The sequence below is a fragment of the Chelonoidis abingdonii genome, chromosome 2 (assembly GCF_003597395.2).
Source record: "Chelonoidis abingdonii isolate Lonesome George chromosome 2, CheloAbing_2.0, whole genome shotgun sequence".
Lineage (NCBI taxonomy): Eukaryota > Metazoa > Chordata > Testudines > Testudinidae > Chelonoidis > Chelonoidis abingdonii.
The window spans coordinates 261,853,943-261,873,212 of record NC_133770.1 but is presented as its reverse complement, the minus strand read 5'-3'; the positions used below and the strand labels follow the sequence as shown (position 1 = coordinate 261,873,212).

Below are 19,270 nucleotides of genomic sequence, written 5' to 3'. Positions count from 1 at the left end.
TCATACAGAGGCCTGAAGGGAGGTCCTCGCCACCTTTTTTCCTTCCTGTAGGAGCGCCGAGAACTCCTGGCGGAGTCCTGTGGAGAAGCTCAGTAATTTTTCCCACTGCTCCAAGTGTGGAAGTTGTAACGGCTCAGTAGGCCTGTTGACGGCGACTCTGAGCTGAGAGACCCCAGCAGAATTAGATCTTCCTGCCGCCGAAGGTCCATGCGCTCGGCCTCCTTAGACTTGGGCGCAGGGGCTTGTTGGCCATGGCTTCTCTCGTCTCGTTGACTGATTGGACCTCAACCAACGAGCAGGCGGGGGTGGACTAGAGGTATTCGTACCCTGTGACGGGCCATGTATTGCGCTCAACCCCTTTAAGCCGTGGGAGGCACCGAAGCCGGGGTCTGCCAGATTGTGCGGCTTGTGCCTGATGCACGAATGAAGGGGAAGCGCTACGTGTGTTGGGGTCTCCCGCCGAGAGGATACTGACCACTGGGTCATCCACCTCAGGACTCCTCTACGGGTAAGTCTATATTTTAAAGCAACCGGCATGAGGTCCTGGTGAGCCTGAGGTCGATAGGCGGTGGCCCTGATGTAGATTTCCTGCCACAGCTCGCGTCCGGGGAAGAAGAGGACGAGACTCCGGGACCAAAGAGTCTTGAAGAGATCTGGCCAGTGGGGCTCTACGGCTTGTTCAGTGGTGAGCCGTGTCCGGGCTGGGAGCTGCCCACTAGTTTCTGGGAGGTGGTCTGCTCACCGTGGACTCAGGTGCCTTTGTGTCAGAGGGAACGGAGCGAGGCGGTGGCTGGTGACGCCCCTGCTCTGGTGGTAAGCCCCACGGAGTCCAAAAGGGCCATGGCTGAGGTCCTTGAGTGCCGAATCCCAATAAAATGCCGAGTCGGCATGGGAGGAAACGGAATGGTTGGCGAGGAGTGCGCCAAGGCGGGCCGAGAGTGTGAGAGGATCATCTCCTACGGCCAGTTGAGTCCGTCTGCGTGGTGCCGGGGAGCGGTACCTGGAGTCCCCCGGTGCCGGTCCGCGAATGCGACCGGGACCTACTACCAGCGCGGTGCCAGGAGGTCAGACGGTCCGGGAGCCTCCGTGCCGAGATCGGCTGTGGGATGTGCGGTGCCTGGAGGTCGAATGGTGCGGGAAGCCTCCGTGCCGGGACCGGCTCCGAGACGTGCGGTGCCGGAGCGGTCCGAGATCTGGAACGGCGCCGGTAATGCCTTGACGGCACATCGGGATGTGAGCGGTCCGTGAGTAACGTCCGGTACTTGGAGCAACGTACCAGGACTGCGAGCGGCCGCGGCCGGGCGATGGTGAGACCGGACCGTCTGCGTGACCTCGACCTGGAACGAAGTCCACGGTGCCAGGTGAAGAAGTCTCACGGGCCGGCTTGCCCAGAGATTGTGGGACCCGCACGGCGGATGCGGGGTCGAGGCAGCTCAGGCTCCGTCATCGCAATGAGGTCTCAGCGGACTGAGAAGCTCCGGGTCGAAGGCACAATAAGCTAACCACGGCACGCGCCGGGAGACAATGGGCACCGGACTCGACGGCCTTTCCGAGGCTGGAACACGGGTCCACAAGACCTCGAGGCTGCGCGGAGTAGGTGCCCGGGCATCCTGTTGTGGGTAAGCGCTCTGACTGCGGCTGGTGTAGTGGCCGCAGGAGGCTTACAGTTCTTGCCTCTCGGAGAGTGCGAGTGGTGCCGAGCGGAGTTTGTGGGCCGAGACTGGTGAGTGTCTTCTTCGAGGGCGCATGATGCGGTGCCGAGGAGGCGCTTGTTCCGGTGCCGCGGGCCGGTGCCGGAGGACGGTGGAGTGAGGCTGCCCCTCCATGAGCAACGTTTAAGGCGAGCGTCCTGTCCCTCTCTTTTTTGGTCCGGGACTTGATGCCTACAATCTTGCATCTGTCTGTCAGATGGGATTCGCCAGACACTTCAGGCAAGAATCGTGCGGGTGGCCTGTGGCATCGGTCGGCGGCAGGCTAGGCAGGTTTGAAGCCCGGCGACCCAGGCATGAGCCGGTACCGCGGGTAGGGACAGGCTAAGCCGCGATCCCTACTACTAATTACAAACAACTACTAAAGACGAAAACTAACTACTAACTACTATTTAAATTCAACTAATATCAAAAATCAGAGAGATACGAGTGAATGCTAGGAGTGGAGAACAATAGTCTTGTGCTCCACAGTTCCAACGACCGACACGGGTGGTAAGAAGAACTGAGGAGCGGTCGGGCCGGCAGGGCTATATATCACTGCCATGACGGTGGCCACTTCCAGGGGGCGCCCTGCCGGCCCACCGAGTGTTGCTAGGGTAAAAGTCTCCGACGAACGTGCACGCGGCGCGCACACACCTACTGGAATGGATATGAGCAAGCACTCGAAGAAGAACAACCAGTGACCCTAGAGGCGGGTGAGTGTACAAGCATTCGAAACCCTTGGCTGGGACGAAATATTTCTTTTTAGTTCTCTTGGAGGTGAGTGGGACTGAAGATGGAGTTTGTAAGAGGGTTTTGGGTATCTTTAACACCCCATCATGCACCGGAAGATGTCCGACTTCTCCACCATCTCCTCAAACTCCAGTGGCCACCCTTCAGAGCAGGCCCTAGTGCTCCTTGAAATCCTCCATGGGCTAGCTTGAGAGGGCCCCACCACAGCTTCACCTGGAGAGCATGACAACGACTGAAACACCAGGGGAGGGCCCGGGTCATCGATCCCCATGGGGGAAAGAGGATTTCGGGGTTCGCACTCACTCCTCCACAGCAGCGTCCGATTGCGTTTCACGCACTGAGCCTGGCACCGCCGGTTGCTTTTCCGAAGTGGCGACTGAAGACTGGTGCAAAGGGGGCATCAGCATAACCAGAATGCCCCAGGCATTCCAGTATAGTCACTGTGCCGTGCTGCCAGGACGGCATTGATGCATCTCAGGTGCCCAGTCGCACCGGTGATGCCTCGGTGATAGGCTGAACTCCCTTACCAGGCCAGAGGAATCCCCTTCTGGTGACCACGGTGGGGCCATCAATGCCTGAGTCCGGCAGCTAACCATCACTGTGGGTGAACGATGTCTTAAATAGGCGGACTGATGCCGGGAGCAGGCAGATCGGTATCGTGTCAGAGAACATTCCCATGGTCTAGGTGATGGCAACCCATGTTGTGGAGACAGTTGGTGGGAGGATGACCAGTGCCAGCCATACAGTGATCAATGCCTCCCTCCGGGTGAACCTCACTGAGAGGGTGGAGCTTGGGAGAGCGGTGTCTGCTATGTAAAACGTAGAACCGGTGACCAGTACTGTTGCGGAGACCTGGGGTGCAGTGACAGGGAGCGCTGCCTCTGCTCTGGAGACCAGGGGTGTTCACTTGCCCTCTGTGGGGTTATTATGGCTAACTTGTTCTTGTGGGGAACCTTTTCCGGGTCCACTGCAGCATGCAGTGCTGACTGCACTGGAAGAGTCCTTTGCTCTCTGGGCACCAGGAGGGCCTGGGAAGGCATTGGCCCCGCTATGAATCTGGTCCCCTACCACTCTCTGGAGTCAGTGGAGGCTCTCTCGGGGAGCTAGGGGGCCCCATCAGGGAGGCACCCCCATGTAGCTCCAAGGTTGGCAAGTGACCAAAACTAGGTCCTTTACCCGATGCCCCTTGGCCTTTCTTGCCCGGTGCCGGGGAGCCATGCTTCTTTGACTTCTTTTTGGGCACCAGCAAAGTGCAGCAGTGCTAGAGAAGCACTGCGCACCAAGGCTGAAGTGGTAGGAGTCAAGTCCAACCAGGACCGCTCCAAGGCTGGGCAGAAGGCAGCCTCAATGAGAAAGGCCCTCAAACGGATGTTACACTCTTTCTTTATTCTGGGATGAAAGTTCTTACAGATGCAACACTTGTCCTTCACATGTGATTCCCCCAAGCACTTCAGGCAGCTGCTATGGGGGCACTAATAGGTATAGGCCTGTTACTGTCAGAACAGGGCTTAAAACCCAGAGATCAAGGCATGCCTCACCTGGGGCAAAGTCCTCACCAGGACTCTAACTTACTAATTACAGTATTTAACAATTACTTTACTAACTAACTACTGTAAATGAACTATTTACAAGACCCTAAAAACTTGAAGAAAGGGAGAAAACTGCTGACCATCTGCTAGGCAAGGGAAAAAGACGCTCCGTCCAACCGCCATGGGTGGTAAGAAGGAACTGAGAGGGCGTAGGGTCAGCAGCACCTAATATACCAAGGCATAGCACAGTACTACACAGGACATCAGAGCCAGCCCATCAGATACCGCTAAGGCAAAAATCTCAGACAACTGTGCACATGAGCAAGCACTCAAAGAACAACCACGGCTGTTGCAGGGAGAAGGATAGGGAGTTCAGAGGGTAGCAGCCAGGATTCAATACAATCATACATGGCATGTTTGTTGAAAAATAACTATCTCTGAAAAACATTTAGAAATATTCACATGGAAGGTGCTGTGTAGCTGCAATGTATTAGAAGCCGTAAGATTATTAAATCAGAAACCCTTGGCAAATAAATGTACAGGGAACTGCATTACTAAGAAATAAGTGTATAGCTTCTATGGTTCAGTAACTTTACAGCATCCTTTCTCTCTGAGTGAGACAGTTCCCCCAAATCATGCCAGTTATACATACTATACCATTAAACACTGGATTCCTGTGACACTGTACTCTTCGCCACAGTTAAGAAAATTACATATTTTTAATATTTTAAATCAATAAAGCACAACAACATTGCTGTATTTAACAATCAGCAGTATTTCTAATAAACTTACCGAATCACTTCTGTTCACATTCTCTTCAAAGTCTTTAATTCCCATAATTCCTTTAAGACACATAGCTTGGCAACCAACAAAACCTATTTGGCAGTCAAAGAAAGGCTCTCCCATCATAAGGGCCTATTGGAGGAAAAACATTATATGACAATAAGTACTATACAAATGAAGATATTAAAATATAGAAAAAGCAGAGAAAATTTAAATATATTATATGGTAAGCTTTACAAGTGTAGTTTTTAATTAATCAAGAAATTAATTCAATAAATAAATTTTTAGAAGTACACTCTTACCAAATCTTAGTACTATGGTGTTCTAAGTTTGTAGTAACAGAGAATAGGAATTACTTTATTAAAAAAATAGAAATGTAAAACCAAATATTAACTGCCATTTCAAAATATTTAACTGATGAAAAATATTTATTATACATCAATTTGCCAAGACATTTACTATAACCTGAAAAATTTAGTCGTAATGGAACATTACCTCAACTGTGGTTCCTTCTTGCTCCCAAAGTATAACTTCTTTGGATTTTACTTTCTGAGGGCTATAATAACTACTTTCAGCTTGCATTTCAGTAAGCTATGAAATAATATGATAAACACCTTATATTAGCCAATATTAGCATTAAATAGCAGTAATCTGTCATTACTATAAGAATTGATGAAGACAAATTAAACGTTAGTATAGGCCAAAATTTATTATTAGGCAGGAAACAGGTGCAGTAAAAACAGCTGTAACATATTACCCATATTAGAATACACGAACTTCTAGCTGAAATATGCCAATTTAATCTCAAGTACTGCTAAGAAAGTTTTAAACAGTTTAGTATTTTTATTTAGCTTCTCTTTTTATATCAACATTGTATAAAAAGTAAAGTAACAGATATGCAGCTGCAATACACATGCCAGTTTATAAACTGCTCTAAAAATCCATAAACTTATTAAAACATTTATGCTGCATAGTAAATAATTCACAGCATAAATAACATTAAAGAAAACTTTATGAACTTGAATCATACCTACATATCTTTTTTATCATGTTATTTTAAAATAAAACTCCATTAAATTATATTTTCTATGCTCTAAATACTTAGATATTTATCAAAACTTTAAAACTGTAAATCATGCAATGGAAAAAGTTAAACAATATTATATGAAGTTTTAGTACAACTTTTCTTCGTTTTGCATTTTTATAGTTTCATCTGCTGAAATTAATAATTCAAGTTTTAATTTTTATATAATACACACCGGCTCTCATTACTTAGTTATTTGCAAGAGTGTGTAGAAATGGTTGCCATTTCTAAGCAAAATTCTGTAATCCAAAAGCTCAAGTAAAATTGGTTTAAAATAAATAAATAAATAAATAAAATTTAAAAAAAAAGATCACCGTTCAGCTGTGTGCAATTATTGTGGAGGAAAAGCAATTAATTGATTAAAAGAACTCAGACATTACAAGAACAATTTTCAACATTATTAGAAAAATGCTACATTTAATTTGGCATGATTTTTTAGCTGGAATGGTATCAACTGTTCTAAATGCTAATGCAGAAACTTGACCTTATTTTTTGACCAAAATATGAACCACAAATTAATTCCATACATTCTTTGCATGCAAGCAGAACAATGGATTATAATGTTTTCCTCCTAAATGTCACCATACTGCTCTCATATAACACTTTACTTTCTAAAAATATAAAATGCAAGATGCCATAACTTATAAGTAATTTTTACCACATCCTAAGATTAAATGCACAAGCCTATTAACGCAACATTAAGAGGCCCAATCCTGCAACCCTTGCTCACGTAAATCAGTGGTTCTCAACCAGGGGTACGCATATCCATGAAGATATGCAGAAGTCTTCTGGGGGGACACCAACTCATCAAATTTGCCTAGTTTTACAACTGGCTACATAAAGAGCACTAGCAAAGTCAGTAGAAACTAAAATTTCATATGCACAAAATGAGAAAGTAAGCAATTTTTCAGTAATAGTGTGCTGTGACACTTTTGTATTTTAATAGTGTGTTGTGATACTTTTGCATTTTAATATCCAATTTGGGAAGCAAGTAGTTTTTAAATGAGGTGAAACTTGGGGTACACAGGACCAATCAAGCTCCTGACAGGGGTACAGTAGGCTGGAAAGGTTGAGAACCACTGATGTAAATAGGTCCAATGACTTCAGTAGGATTTCTCATGTGAGCAAGGGCTGTAGAACCAAGATTCAATACTGCATATGGGATACAAAACAAGGCAAAACTGTTTGAGTTCCAACTGCGATTTTTAAAAAATTACAACTCCCATTCTTTTAAACAAAACAAGGTAAGTGAAAATCATGGGAAAGTTCCATATTTTCTTCCACTCATATTAATTAACATTTTTAACTAAACAGAAGACATGAAGATATGTTTCAAGTACCTAATAAATCCTTTAAATAAAATTATTTACATTCTTACATCATATTAAAGTGTCAAATAATTAGCAACTGTCAGAGCTGAAGTGGTTGAAACTTTAAGCCCTATTCAGCAACATGTCTTTTTAAAATGCAGATTTTCCACCATCCTGTCTTTTCCTGCTCTAAAGCATTCTGGCCTTTATTCAACATGTGCCTAATTATAAACTCATCAGTAGTCTTTGGTCGGGCTAATCATGAACATAAAATTCGGCACGTGTTTAAATACTTTGCTAAACTAGCCCCCGGGTTTTATCAAGTTAATTCCTGTCAGTAAATCTTAGTGTTTTATCACTAATTAAGTTAACAAAATTACATAAAATCAATGACTGCCCAGTATTGCTTTCTGAAAACGCATAACACGAATAAGCAGAGATCTATTTATTTATTATTTGAGATTATACAAATCTCAATGTGTGTGTGTGCGCACGCACGTGTGATTTCTTACTTTACTGTTCCTAAGGTGACTCCCAATGTCAACTAAAATTTACTTTAATTTTGGATGTTCCAGAGTAACAGGTCCAGTTCTACCTATTATTACACAGTAAAGAAAATAACTCCAGCCAGTATCAAATTGCTGTATCAGCAAAAGTACTTTTACAAGAAATCAAGTGAATTTGCAAAAACGTCACGTAGACTCAGAAGCCAATACTAAAATAAATGTTCATGGATACTCTTTGGTATTAAGAACTTTTTATTTCTTTCAAGTTTTTTATCTATTTAGTGCTAAATTAAAATGGTTTCTCTTCAGAATTAGATTTTTTTTTCACTGAATTAAATTTTGTATCAGTCATCTCACAAACCCAAGTTAACTGCAAATTGTTTAATGAAGAATAAAACTTTACAATTGCTTCGTATTTTCAGCAATGTAAGCTTTTCCTCTCTTTACTAAAAAGATAAATAACCATACACTGAAATCTAACACATTAATTTATTGCTCAGCAAAACAATTATTAAACGATAATGTAGAGATGTACTTACCTTGAAAGTCACAGTTGCCTTTGTGCAGTAAAACCCAATAGAAACAATAGGATCCTTAAGGGCCTGGGATTTCTGCTGATGCAGTATTGTTCCACCTTCTGTTCCAGTATAGTCATCATCTCCATCATCATAATTCACAATAGCAGGAACAAAAGACCAGGCCCAGGAAACCCATCCCTGCTGCTGATCATCATCTTGACGCATGTAGGGTTCTTGGTTAATATACTGGGTAGAATATTGCATATCTGAACCTGTTTCATCTTCTACACCTTTTGATACAAAAATATAAATCAAATTTCAACTCAACAATGATTAAAGGCTCTTCTTTTATGCAATGTCCACAATTATAATATGTAAGCAGTTATCTGGGTAAGTTTCACACACCATTCTCTTGTTTCTGGTCTGATTAATACCAATACACATTTTTATAAATAAAAGCTTCCTGCTAAGGCTTCCTAAGCGCCTAAAAATATATATATATTTATTTTTAGATTTTAAGGTATCAAATCTGAGCTCTGATGACTTTCACCGATATTTTCCCTTATGATTACAGAAATGCTATGGACTTCAAGCGTTTTTCTCTATGGTACATGTTTCTCAGTCACATTCAGTTCTCCCTCACTGAGGCTATTCTTGAAGTTTCAAACCAAATATCATTAAGGCAATCTTACAACTTTAAAGTTCAATTTTTATAAAAAGTCAGAGGAAAGCTTTGTTTTTAAAACTCCCAGCAATGAAAGTTTAACATAGTCATATGCTGATGCCTGTATACTATGGTGATTGCTACCCTATAAATAAACTTTATCTCAATTATACAACAACCCCTTATTTTCAGAGATGTGTACTGCATCTCCACCATATAATTCACAACACTCAAAAACAGCATCCAGTTTTAGCACAGAACAACTTTTAACTTAATGTCAAAGAATTATGTTGGCCTTTATTTTGGTCCCTTTTCCTCCTAATTCGGGGCTTAATGCATCACATTATTTTTCTATTTACTGCTTTTTTCTCTGCCCTTCAGGGTACGCATGATTTTAATGACAACTTGAAAGTCCTTCCTGTTTATGAGATAAAAAACTTAGATAGTAAACTCTTTGGGACAAGAAGGTTACTATTTTTCCATGTCTGCTCCTAACTCAATAGGGCCCTAAACTCAAGGCGCAACAGAAAAACAAATAAAGAATAATCATGATCATCATGGAAAAACACTAAAGTTAACGGCTGATGGCTGTTTCAAAATGAACTGAGAGACGACTTCTCTGACAAATAATAAAAACACAAACTAAACAACATAAGTCATATATTCTAGGAACAAAAGCCCCGTTGACCAGAAAGGAAAAAAGACAACAGGTATTAAAGTAAATAAGATTGGTATGATCTTACTCCCACCAATGTTCATGCAGTGACTTCAATGGAATAGAACTGAGTGTGAAGGAGGAAAATGAATTGAAAAGTATTTTTAATTTTTTTTTTATTTTGAAATAATTTCCCATTTCATACACCCATTTTAATTCTTTTCTGTAGGATTCTCTTTCCTCCTCTCCACCGAATCTAAATTTTGGAATTTCTCTCTTACAACTCACGTAGTGAGAAGCAGAGGTGGCCATCTTAGTTACTGACAAACAGCCTGAATATATTTACAGTATAATGTTGCCTACATATTATCACTACATGTGGGCATGGTGCTTCATGGCGAGGGAGAAACAGTCACTATCATAAAACAAGTGAAAATTTAAATTAGACATACAAGAAATTAAAATAATTGACCAAAGAAAGAGGAGGAACCGGACAAGGAGCAAGGGATACAACAAATTATTGTGATTTTTTTATGTTGTATATTCACGTATCTTATGGGTCTGGATATTTATTTTGAGAAAGGGTAAGGAAAAAGGTCAACAGAAGGCCCTGGATTAGAGCTCAGCAATAGAAAGATAACAAAATAAGTTAATTTTGAAAAAAAATCTAAAGATATCAAGTGACCTGATTTTTAGGAAGAAAGAGAACTCTCCAGGTTTGAGGGAAAGAGGCAACATCACGAAAGATATAAGTGGGGAAAAAGAGGAAGGAATCAACACAGCATGAAATGTAGGAATAAAACAAAGAGTAGAAAGAAAAGAGATAATAAAAAGCAAGGCTGGAAAAAGCACTCTTCTTAAGTTATTAGAAAGCTTTTCCGAGTTGAGTACCATCAACTCCTGCAAATTTGAGTTGCCATTTAAATAAAAGGTTTTAATCCTTATGGTTGTGCAGATCACCTTGCAAATAGGAGTGCCATGTAAATAAATGCAGTGCTATCTTCCAAAGTCTTCAAAAGTCCCACAGCTCAAAAAAGATGAGGTGGGATGGAGAGGAGCAGAGGGAAGCCAAAAAGAGAAACATGGTATACAAAAACAAGAGCTGTAGTAAGTTACAACTGCAAAGTTTTAATATGACATTCATTTATAATAACTTACAATTAAATATAGACAGGACTATAAACCATACATAACTGTTTCATCCATATTAAATTGCAGAAAGTGGATTTGAGAGGACAAGGCAGCACGGGATTTTTTCTCCCTGGTTAGTGGATATTAAGTCATTTTTTTCAAGCTCTGATAAAAGGAAAAGGACAGAAATTAAGTGAAGAAGAATTAATTCAGATGAGATCAAGGGAGTTAAGTCCTGTGTGGAAAGAGGTTCAAAGTCACAGAATCATAGAATATTACGGTTGGAAGACACACCTCAGTAGGTCATCTAGTCCAACCCCCTGCTCAAAGCAGGACCAATCCCCAACTAAATCATCCTACCCAGGGCTTTATCAAACCTAACCTTAAAAACCTCTAAGGAAGGAGATTCCATCACCACCCTAGGTAACTCATTCCAGTGCTTCACCATCCTCCTATTGAAAAAGTTTTCCTAATATCCAACCTCAACCTCCCCCACTGCAACTTGAGACCATTACTCCTTGTTCTGTCATCGAGACACGCGGCCCTGGATCTGACGACGAAACGCGAGACAAGCCAGGCGGACCGCTCTCAACTCCCGGATGATGATATGCAAGCGAGCTCGGGAGGAGACCAGCGCCCCTGGTCCGGAGGGTCCCTAGGTGAGCCCACCACCAAATCTGACGCGTCCCGTCGTCAGGACAGCGAGGGCTGGGGCTGATGAAATGGAAGCCCCGCACATACGACGGACTGATCCAGCCACCATTGGAGGGAGAGGAGCGCCCTTGTGGAATCGTGACCACCGTGTCCAACGTGCGCCTGGCCGACCGAAGCTGAGGGATGAGCCAGGATTGTAGGGCCGGAGGCGGAGTCGGGCGTGCGCCGTGACGAAAGTGCAGGCTGCCATGTGCCCCAACACCGTCAGGCAAGTGCGCAGGGAGGTCAGAGGTGCCGACTGCAAGCCGCAGATGATGGCTGATAGCGTCTGGAACCGCGCTGGAGAAAGGACCGCCCGGCTATAGTAGAGTCCAGAACGGCTCCGATGAACTCTATCCTCTGAGTAGGGGATAGAGTGGACTTCTCCACATTGAGTAGCAGCCCGAGGTGGGAAAAAAGGTGGCTGACCACCTGGACGTGTTCTTGGACTCGATCCTGCGAAGGCCCCCGGATAAGCCAGTCGTCGAGGTAGGGGAACACGTGTACCCGACTGTGACGGAGAAAGGCGACGACTACGGCCATGCACTTGGTGAACACTCTCGGGCCGTGGAGAGTCCGAACGGAGGACCATGAATTGATAGTGCCTGCCGCTGACAAGGAAGCGGAGGAATCTGCGATGGGGCGGAAAGATGGAGATATGGAAATAGGCGTCCTGCATGGTCGAGGGTGCGCGTACCAGTCTCCGGGATCCGGAAGGAATAATGGTCCCCAAGGAAACCATGCGGAACTTCAACTTGAGTAGGTATCTGTTGAGTCCGCGGAGATCGAGGATGGGACGGAGACCTCCCTTGGCTTGGGGATCAGAAAGTACGGGAGTAGAACCCCTTTCCCGTCTCGTCCTTCACACCCTCTCCACGGCTCTCTTGCCGAGGAGCGTTGCAACCTCTTGTAGGAGGATTTGCTCGTGAGAAGGGTCCCTGAAGAGGACGAGGAAGGAGGCGGAGGGCGGGCGAGGGCGGGCACGAAGCAAACTGCAGGTGGTACCCAAGCCACAGCGTGCGGAGGACCCAACGGTCCGTAGTAAGCTGGCGCCACGCCGGGAGGGAGAAACGAGAGACGGCTGGAAAAGGGAGGGGATGGATCCATGGAAAAGAACTGGTACAGCGCCCCCGGGCGCACCTTCAAAAGGACGGCTTCGGACCGGGGATGGTTGGAGGGACCTTGAGTTGGCCCCCGTGGTTTGCCAGAGTGTCGACGCCTGCTGCTTCTGTTACGTCTCCTGGCAAAGTCCTGCCTTTGTCTGGGCTGCGGAAGGGCCTGCGCTGTTGTTGCGGCCTGAACGGACACGCTGCGTTACAGGCGTGTGCATCCCGAGGGCATGCATAATGACCGTGTTGTCCTTAAGACTTTGCAGGCGCGGGTCTGTCTTTTCAGAAAATAGGCCCTGGCCCTCGAACGGAAGGCCTGGATTGTGGCTGAGTTCCGGAGGGAGACCAGAGACCTGTAGCCAGGAGATGCGGCACATAGTGACTCCGGAGCGATAGACCTAGCGGCCGAGTCCAGCTGCGTCCAAAGACGCCTGCCGTGCAGTGCGCGCGACCCTTCTGCCTTCGTCCAGGAGGGCGGTGAACTCTTGCCGAGCGTCTTGTGGAGAAGCATCCCTAAATTTAACCGCCGCCTCCCAGGTATTATATGCTAGGGGCTGAGCAGGGCTTGTTGGGTTTGAAACCCGCACTGCCAACGCTCCAGTGGAATAGACCTTACGGCCGAGCAGGTCCATACGCCGCGCCTCCCGAGATTTCGGGGCCGGAGCTTCTTGTCCATGTCGTCCCTCTCGTTCACAGATTTGAACGATGAGGGAACATGGGGGCAGATGGACGTATAGATACTCATATCCCTTCGAGGGAACCATATACTTGCGCTCCACACCCCGAGCAGCGGGGGGAATGGAGGCCGGGGACTGCCATATGGTGGTGGCGTTCGCTTGTATGGTTTTATGAAGGGCAGGCGACGCGAGTGGGCGCATCTGCGAGAGTATCGTGGACGACCGGTCGGCAACTTCGGAGACCTCCTCAGCTTGGATGCTCATGTTTGCGCAACGCGTCTGAGGAGGTCCTGGTGAGCCCTGAGGGCTAGTGGGGGGGGGACCGGTGGTCGTCGTCCCCGCCACTGCTTCATCCGGCGAGGATGACGAGGAGACATCTGGCAGAAGTGGGTCAGGTGGCGGCTCAGAGTGGACCGCTGTTTCTGGCACCTGCGGGGGTTCAGTCTCAGGCGGGTAGGGAGACCATTCCTGTGCAGGGGATGGCGGTGGGCGAGAAACCGTAGCCTCTGGAGCCCTGTGCTCTGAACCGGCCGGACGTGGCGGAAATTGCTGAGACCCCTGGGCTTGTAGGTATGCCCAGGGATCCAGAAGCCCCTGCTGCGGACCATGTTCCTGGTGACCCTCAGGGAAGAGGGCGGCGGACATGTTCAACGTCCAGATAGACGCTATCCGTCCTCGAAGAGACTGAACCCTGCCGAGAGGGCCACGGGGGGGCGGAATGCGAGTAGTGCGAATCCAGCGCCCTCGACGGCGACGGCCGTCGTCGGTGCCGGGGAGCGGTGCCGTGAGCCGTGCCGGTGCCGAGATCTGGACCGCGGACCTGCCACCAGCGCGGTGCCGGGAGGTCGACCGGGATCTGGACCTTCGGTGCCGAGACCGGCTCCTCGAGTCACGGTGCCGGTATCGATGGCTGGAGCCGGAACGGTGCCGGGAGTGCCTGGACCGACGTGAAGATGATCAGTGCCGCGAGTACGACCGGTGCTGCCGGGGAGAGCGGTGCCGGACTGCGAGCGGCGCCTCGAAGCAGACCTCCCTCGGGACCGGGATCGGTGCCGTGACCTGGATCGGTGCCGGGAGCGAGATCGGTGCCGACCGGAGATCCAGGGATGGTGCTCTCATCGGCGTCGGCTTGCCCTTAGAAAGTACAACCCACACCGGCGGTGCGGGGGTTGGGGCAGCCCAGGGCTCCGTCAAGGCGATAAGGTCCCTTGCCGACGAGAATGTCTCTGGGCGTAGACAGGACTACGAGCTCAACCCCAGATCTTTGCGGGAGTAAGAGGATCGGACTCGACTGACCCGCCCGGCCGGAGTCAACAAAGCCCCTGGCGCGCGCGTCGGCATCGGGTGCTCCTTCGGGGCTGCTTAGCCGGAGTAGAGGACGAGGAGGACCTCTTTCCAGGAGCCGGTGCCGGAGACGGGCGTGCCGTTGCGCCTTCGCGGTGCCAGAAGGATCCGGTGCCAGAGCCGCGCTCGGTGCCGACGGCGCGGGGTGAAGTGCCGCTTCCATAAGGAGCGTCCGGAGGCGTTGGTCTCGCTCCTTCTTAGTTCGCGGCCGGAAGGCTTTGCAGATGCGGCACTTCTCCGAGATGTGTGATTCCCCCAGGCACTTTAAGCAGGCGTCGTGGGATCACTGGTGGGATCGGCTTTTTACAAGCCGAGCACGCTTTGAATCCCGGCGAACCAGGCATCGCCCGGCGCCGGGCGCGGAGAGGGCTAGAGCCCGAACCGCTAACTAACTATATATATACAACAACTATAAACTATAACTACAACTATATATACTAAATAAACCAGAAATAACTGTAACTATAACGATAACGAGAGAAGCTAGGGACGTGGAGGTCAGCTATGCCGCCGCTCCACAGTTCTAACGACCGACACGGCGGTAAGAAGGAACTGAGGAGCGGGCGGGCCGGCAGGGTATATCACCCGCCATGGCGGCGCCACTCTAGGGGGCGGCCTCCGGCCCGCTGGAGTTGCTAGGGTAAAAGTTCTCGCCGAACGTGCACGCGCGGCACATACACCTACTGGAATGGATATGAGCAACACTCGAAGAATAAGCAAAAGTGGTGTCACTTCCTTTTGGGGCTCACTGCAAACCAGTCTACCTGGTAGACCATCACACTTGGAAAATGTATGCCTACATCCAGCTGGAGAGACCATTCATGCTCACATGTAAATGATCTGCATATGTGGACTGCAAACTCATTCTGCACTTCTGAAAGTAAGACACTTGGAAATTGATCAGAATGGCAGTGTAAAAATCCCAGAGTTGGACTACCTCTTGCAAAGCAAGGACGAGCAGGCTCCTCCTTGCCCATTGAGGTAGAACATCACTTCTGTGTTATCTTTGAGAATGAGCAGGCTTTCCCTTGATATGGGTTAGGAAAGCCTGAAACACGAGTTGGTTAGTTCTCAACTCCCTGATATTTGTGTGTCCAAACAAGTTCTTTGTGGACCATTACCCTTGCCTCTGTAGCGAACCCAGATGAGCTCCCCAAACCCAGAGCAAATGCTGTCTGTATGTCACAATATCAATGAATGTTAACGCAGGACAAAGGGAACACCTACCACATAAGTTACAGGTTTTGTCCACCAATCCAGAGAAGCTAAAACCTGAGAGGGTATCCCCCCACAAAGCTTCCAGAGTGACACTCAGAGAATTGGAGGCTAACCAAATCTGTAGTTCCCTAAGCAAACCTGGCATGATAGACTATGTATATGCAAGAGGCCATGTGCTAAAAAGCCTCATACAATTCCATGCTCTTGTGGTAGTTGAGCCTTGAGATCTAAAATGATGGTCATATTGTCTGAAATCTTGGTCATGGAAGGAAAGCTCTAGCTTGAGTTAATTCCAGGACTGGCCTATATGAATTCTATCCTCTGAAACTAAGGAGAGGATGAACTTCTCTGAGTTGATTAATAGTGCCAGTGCATTGAAGGTTGACTGGATAAGACTTACACTGGATAGTACCTGAACTCTGAACCGGACTCTCTCAAGCCAGCTGTAGGGATACACTTCCTCAGAAATGCAGCTACCATGCCATAAATTTTATAAAACTTGTGGAGCTGTGAACAGGCTACAGGAGAGCTTATGAACTGGTACTGAGATTGGTTTACCAAGAACTTTAATATTTCCTCCAGTAGAAGAATGCATCTTATAAGTAGAGGGCACCCTACCAGTCTCCAGGATCCAGGGAGGGAATAATGGAAGCCAGCAAAGCTATGAGAACTTCGTATTTTTCAGATATCTGTTGAGTTGAGGCAGGTCTAAAATCAGTCAGGACTTCCCTTTGCTTTTGGGTAAGGAAATAATGGGAATAAACCCCAACCTTCTGTGACACTTTCTGAACCCCTTTTACGGCTACCAACTGAAGGAGACATTGTAACTCTTGGAGGAGTACTTCCTTATGAGAGTGGTCCCTGAAGAAGGACAGAGAAAGAAGGTGGGGAGAGGGGGTGGGGTAGAAACAGTGTATCCCACTTCACAATGCTAAGACCCATTTGTCTGAAGAAATTCGGGACCAAGAACCTAGGAAGTAGGATACACTGTTCGCAAACAGAGAGCAAAGAGAGTCAGAATTGGAGACTGGTATGCTCCTTGACCGACTCATCGAAATGTTGTTTAGCACCCTCGCAGAGTGTGTAGATGAACCAGGAGCTGCTGCAGTAGCAGGAGTATATGGTCTGCGGCCTATAACCTCTACTCTTTTTCCTTCGCAGACTTGGAGAAGCACAGAATAGAATATCGGTGGACTGCTAAGGACGAAAGTGTTTTCTTTTCAGGGCCAATGTATAAATATACTCAACAACATAACATTGTCCTGGAGTCCTTTAAACCAGGAACTTTCGTCATCCATCTCTAACAGAGAGGATACACTTTCAATGGCTGGTCCCTGAACAGTTTGCTGGACTTCTTAGAGCAGTCCAAGACTGCAGCCATGAGCACCCGCACATGATGATGGCAGAGGCCATGATCCTAGCACCATACAAACTGCACCTGTAGTGATATTCACACCATACAACTGGCCTGTAGTGATATTCTTGCTACCAAGCTTCCCTTCATCTACCAGTGAATCTCTTGTTTTGCTTCCTCCAGCAACTATCCTTAAACTTCAATAGTAGTCCCAGATATTGAAGTCACAACGCCCTAATAAAGCCTGTGGGTTGGTTCTAAGTTGTAACCCAGCTGTACAAAGATTTTTCTATCCAAACCAGGTAAGTTTTTGGCATCTTTGATTTAGGGGTAGCAGCCTGCTGACGCCGCATTCCCTCTCACTGGCAAGCTGTGACAACCACCAACCCCAACCCAAAAGGGGGAGGGAATAAAACTGCTCAAAGCCTGGGAGCATACACGGTAATGAGGCTCAACCCTCTTGGGTGTAGGAGGAGTGAATATGCCACAGGGCCTTGACGGGTGGATTCTAAAATTGCCTCATTAATCGGTAAGGCCACACAGACAGGCTAGCTGTGGTTACAATGTCAAATAAGTCTATGGTATGACTCCCCAACTTCCCTCCACTTAGATATCCAGGGCTGAGGCAACTCTCTTTAAGGCTCTTGGTGTAAGTGTACGGGGAGATTGGCAAACCAGTAAACTGCCTAAACCACTATTGCTTTGTGCTAACAGTAGCACGTTAGCCAGCCATACTGAACCACTATTGCGTGTTGCTAAAAGTAGCCAAATCAGCAGGTCGTAAATTGGTCATGCATTGGGCCTCAACATAACAAGACAGGGGGAGGGGTTTTGGGTGCCACAGACAGGGCAACTTGACCCCTCACCCTTCCTGCTGAGAATATTGAAATTGCTGATGCATGTATTTTAGAAAAACAGAAGTCTGTTTATATGTGCCCTGGGAATGTTTGTCAGGGCTCCAAGGCATGGACACTTTGGGGAGAGGGGGGAAAAAAACATATCTGGTAAATTGATGACCATAAGGAAATCTCCTGCTTGATCTTTAAAAAATGCTTGCTTAGCATATTCTGTTTAAGGGATATGTCATTATGTTACTAATGTATAAATAGGGGAAAAGTTTGAGGTAACCAGACTACTCGAAGAAGCTCTCAGGACATCCCTCTGGATGCATTTTGGGGTCAGCACTGGCACGACAGAAGCCTGGCCAGCAGAGGTCCGCTACAGTGCCACTCAAAAGCCCGCTCAGCTTCGGTAATTATTGAGGGTTGGGGTGTTTATTAACCTGTTGAGGACATGTGTAAGTGCTTGAGACTAAGTAAAGTTTAGCTTAAGTGGAAGTACTCTTGTGTTGTCCTGTTGTGCCAGCCATCTATCGGTCGACAGCTGAGTCTGTCTTGATTTATTTCCTGACATCACCCTCGCACAGAGTAAAAGTTACCAAAAAAGCTTTGGGTTGAAAGAACCCGGGTAACAGAAGGCTTGGTTGTTATCAAGTGTAGGTTAGGACACTACCAGGGATAACTGCTTCATCTGGGAAGAGGAGGATGAGCTAAAGAGGTGAGGCTGATCTCCTCTGGCAACTGACTCACAGGATCCCCTGAACTGTTACTTCCTGATCAGTACTGGGTGTGAGACCATAATGAACTCAAAAAGAAAACTCCCCAACCTAATCAATGAAACTAAAGAGGATAGTGTTGGGAGGAATGGAGATGTGAGGGAACTACCCATGAGTTCTCCCAAGGCCACTGAAAAGGCACTGACCCCAATGCCTTACAAGCAACTGTGTCTCCACCAGCACAGGCCTCCAGAGTCTGAAGGTATCCTTGAGAGTAGCTCATTAGGAATGAAAGCACGCGAGTATGCGCTCTGCTACCACTGGAACAGTCTAGATCCATCCTCTTTGGAACCTCCTTTCAGGTAGCTGAAAGCAGCTCCAATCCCCCTTATTCTTCTCTTCTGCCAGACTAATAATCCCAGTTCCTCAGCCTCTCCTCAGAAGGCATGTGTCCCAGCCCCCTAATCATTTTTGTTCCCTCCGCTGGACTCTTTCCAATTTTTCCACATCCGTCTTGTAGTGTGGGGCCCAAACTGAAACAGTACCCAGATAAGGCCTCACCAATGTAGAATAGAGGGCAATGATCACGTCTCTCAATCTGCTGGAAATGCCCCTACTTATACAGCCCAAAATGCATTAGCCTTCTTGGCAACAAGGACACACTGTCGACTATATCCAGCTTCTCGTTCACTGTTAACC

The 19,270-nt window shown here is 47.1% G+C and overlaps 1 protein-coding gene across 6 annotated transcripts in view; it reads right to left on the bottom strand.

Moving 5' to 3' along the window:
• VPS13B (vacuolar protein sorting 13 homolog B) overlaps window positions 1-19,270 on the bottom strand; it is a 996,761-nt gene that overhangs the window by 809,397 nt on the left and 168,094 nt on the right. For all 6 annotated transcript variants that reach the window (XM_075063129.1, XM_075063127.1, XM_075063131.1 and 3 more), the window contains exons 8-10: window positions 8,193-8,461; window positions 5,249-5,344; window positions 4,763-4,885 (exon numbers count right to left, since the gene is read on the bottom strand). In XM_075063129.1, the coding sequence (XP_074919230.1) occupies window positions 4,763-4,885; window positions 5,249-5,344; window positions 8,193-8,461 (488 nt within the window). The remainder of the gene's footprint in view (window positions 1-4,762; window positions 4,886-5,248; window positions 5,345-8,192; window positions 8,462-19,270) is intronic.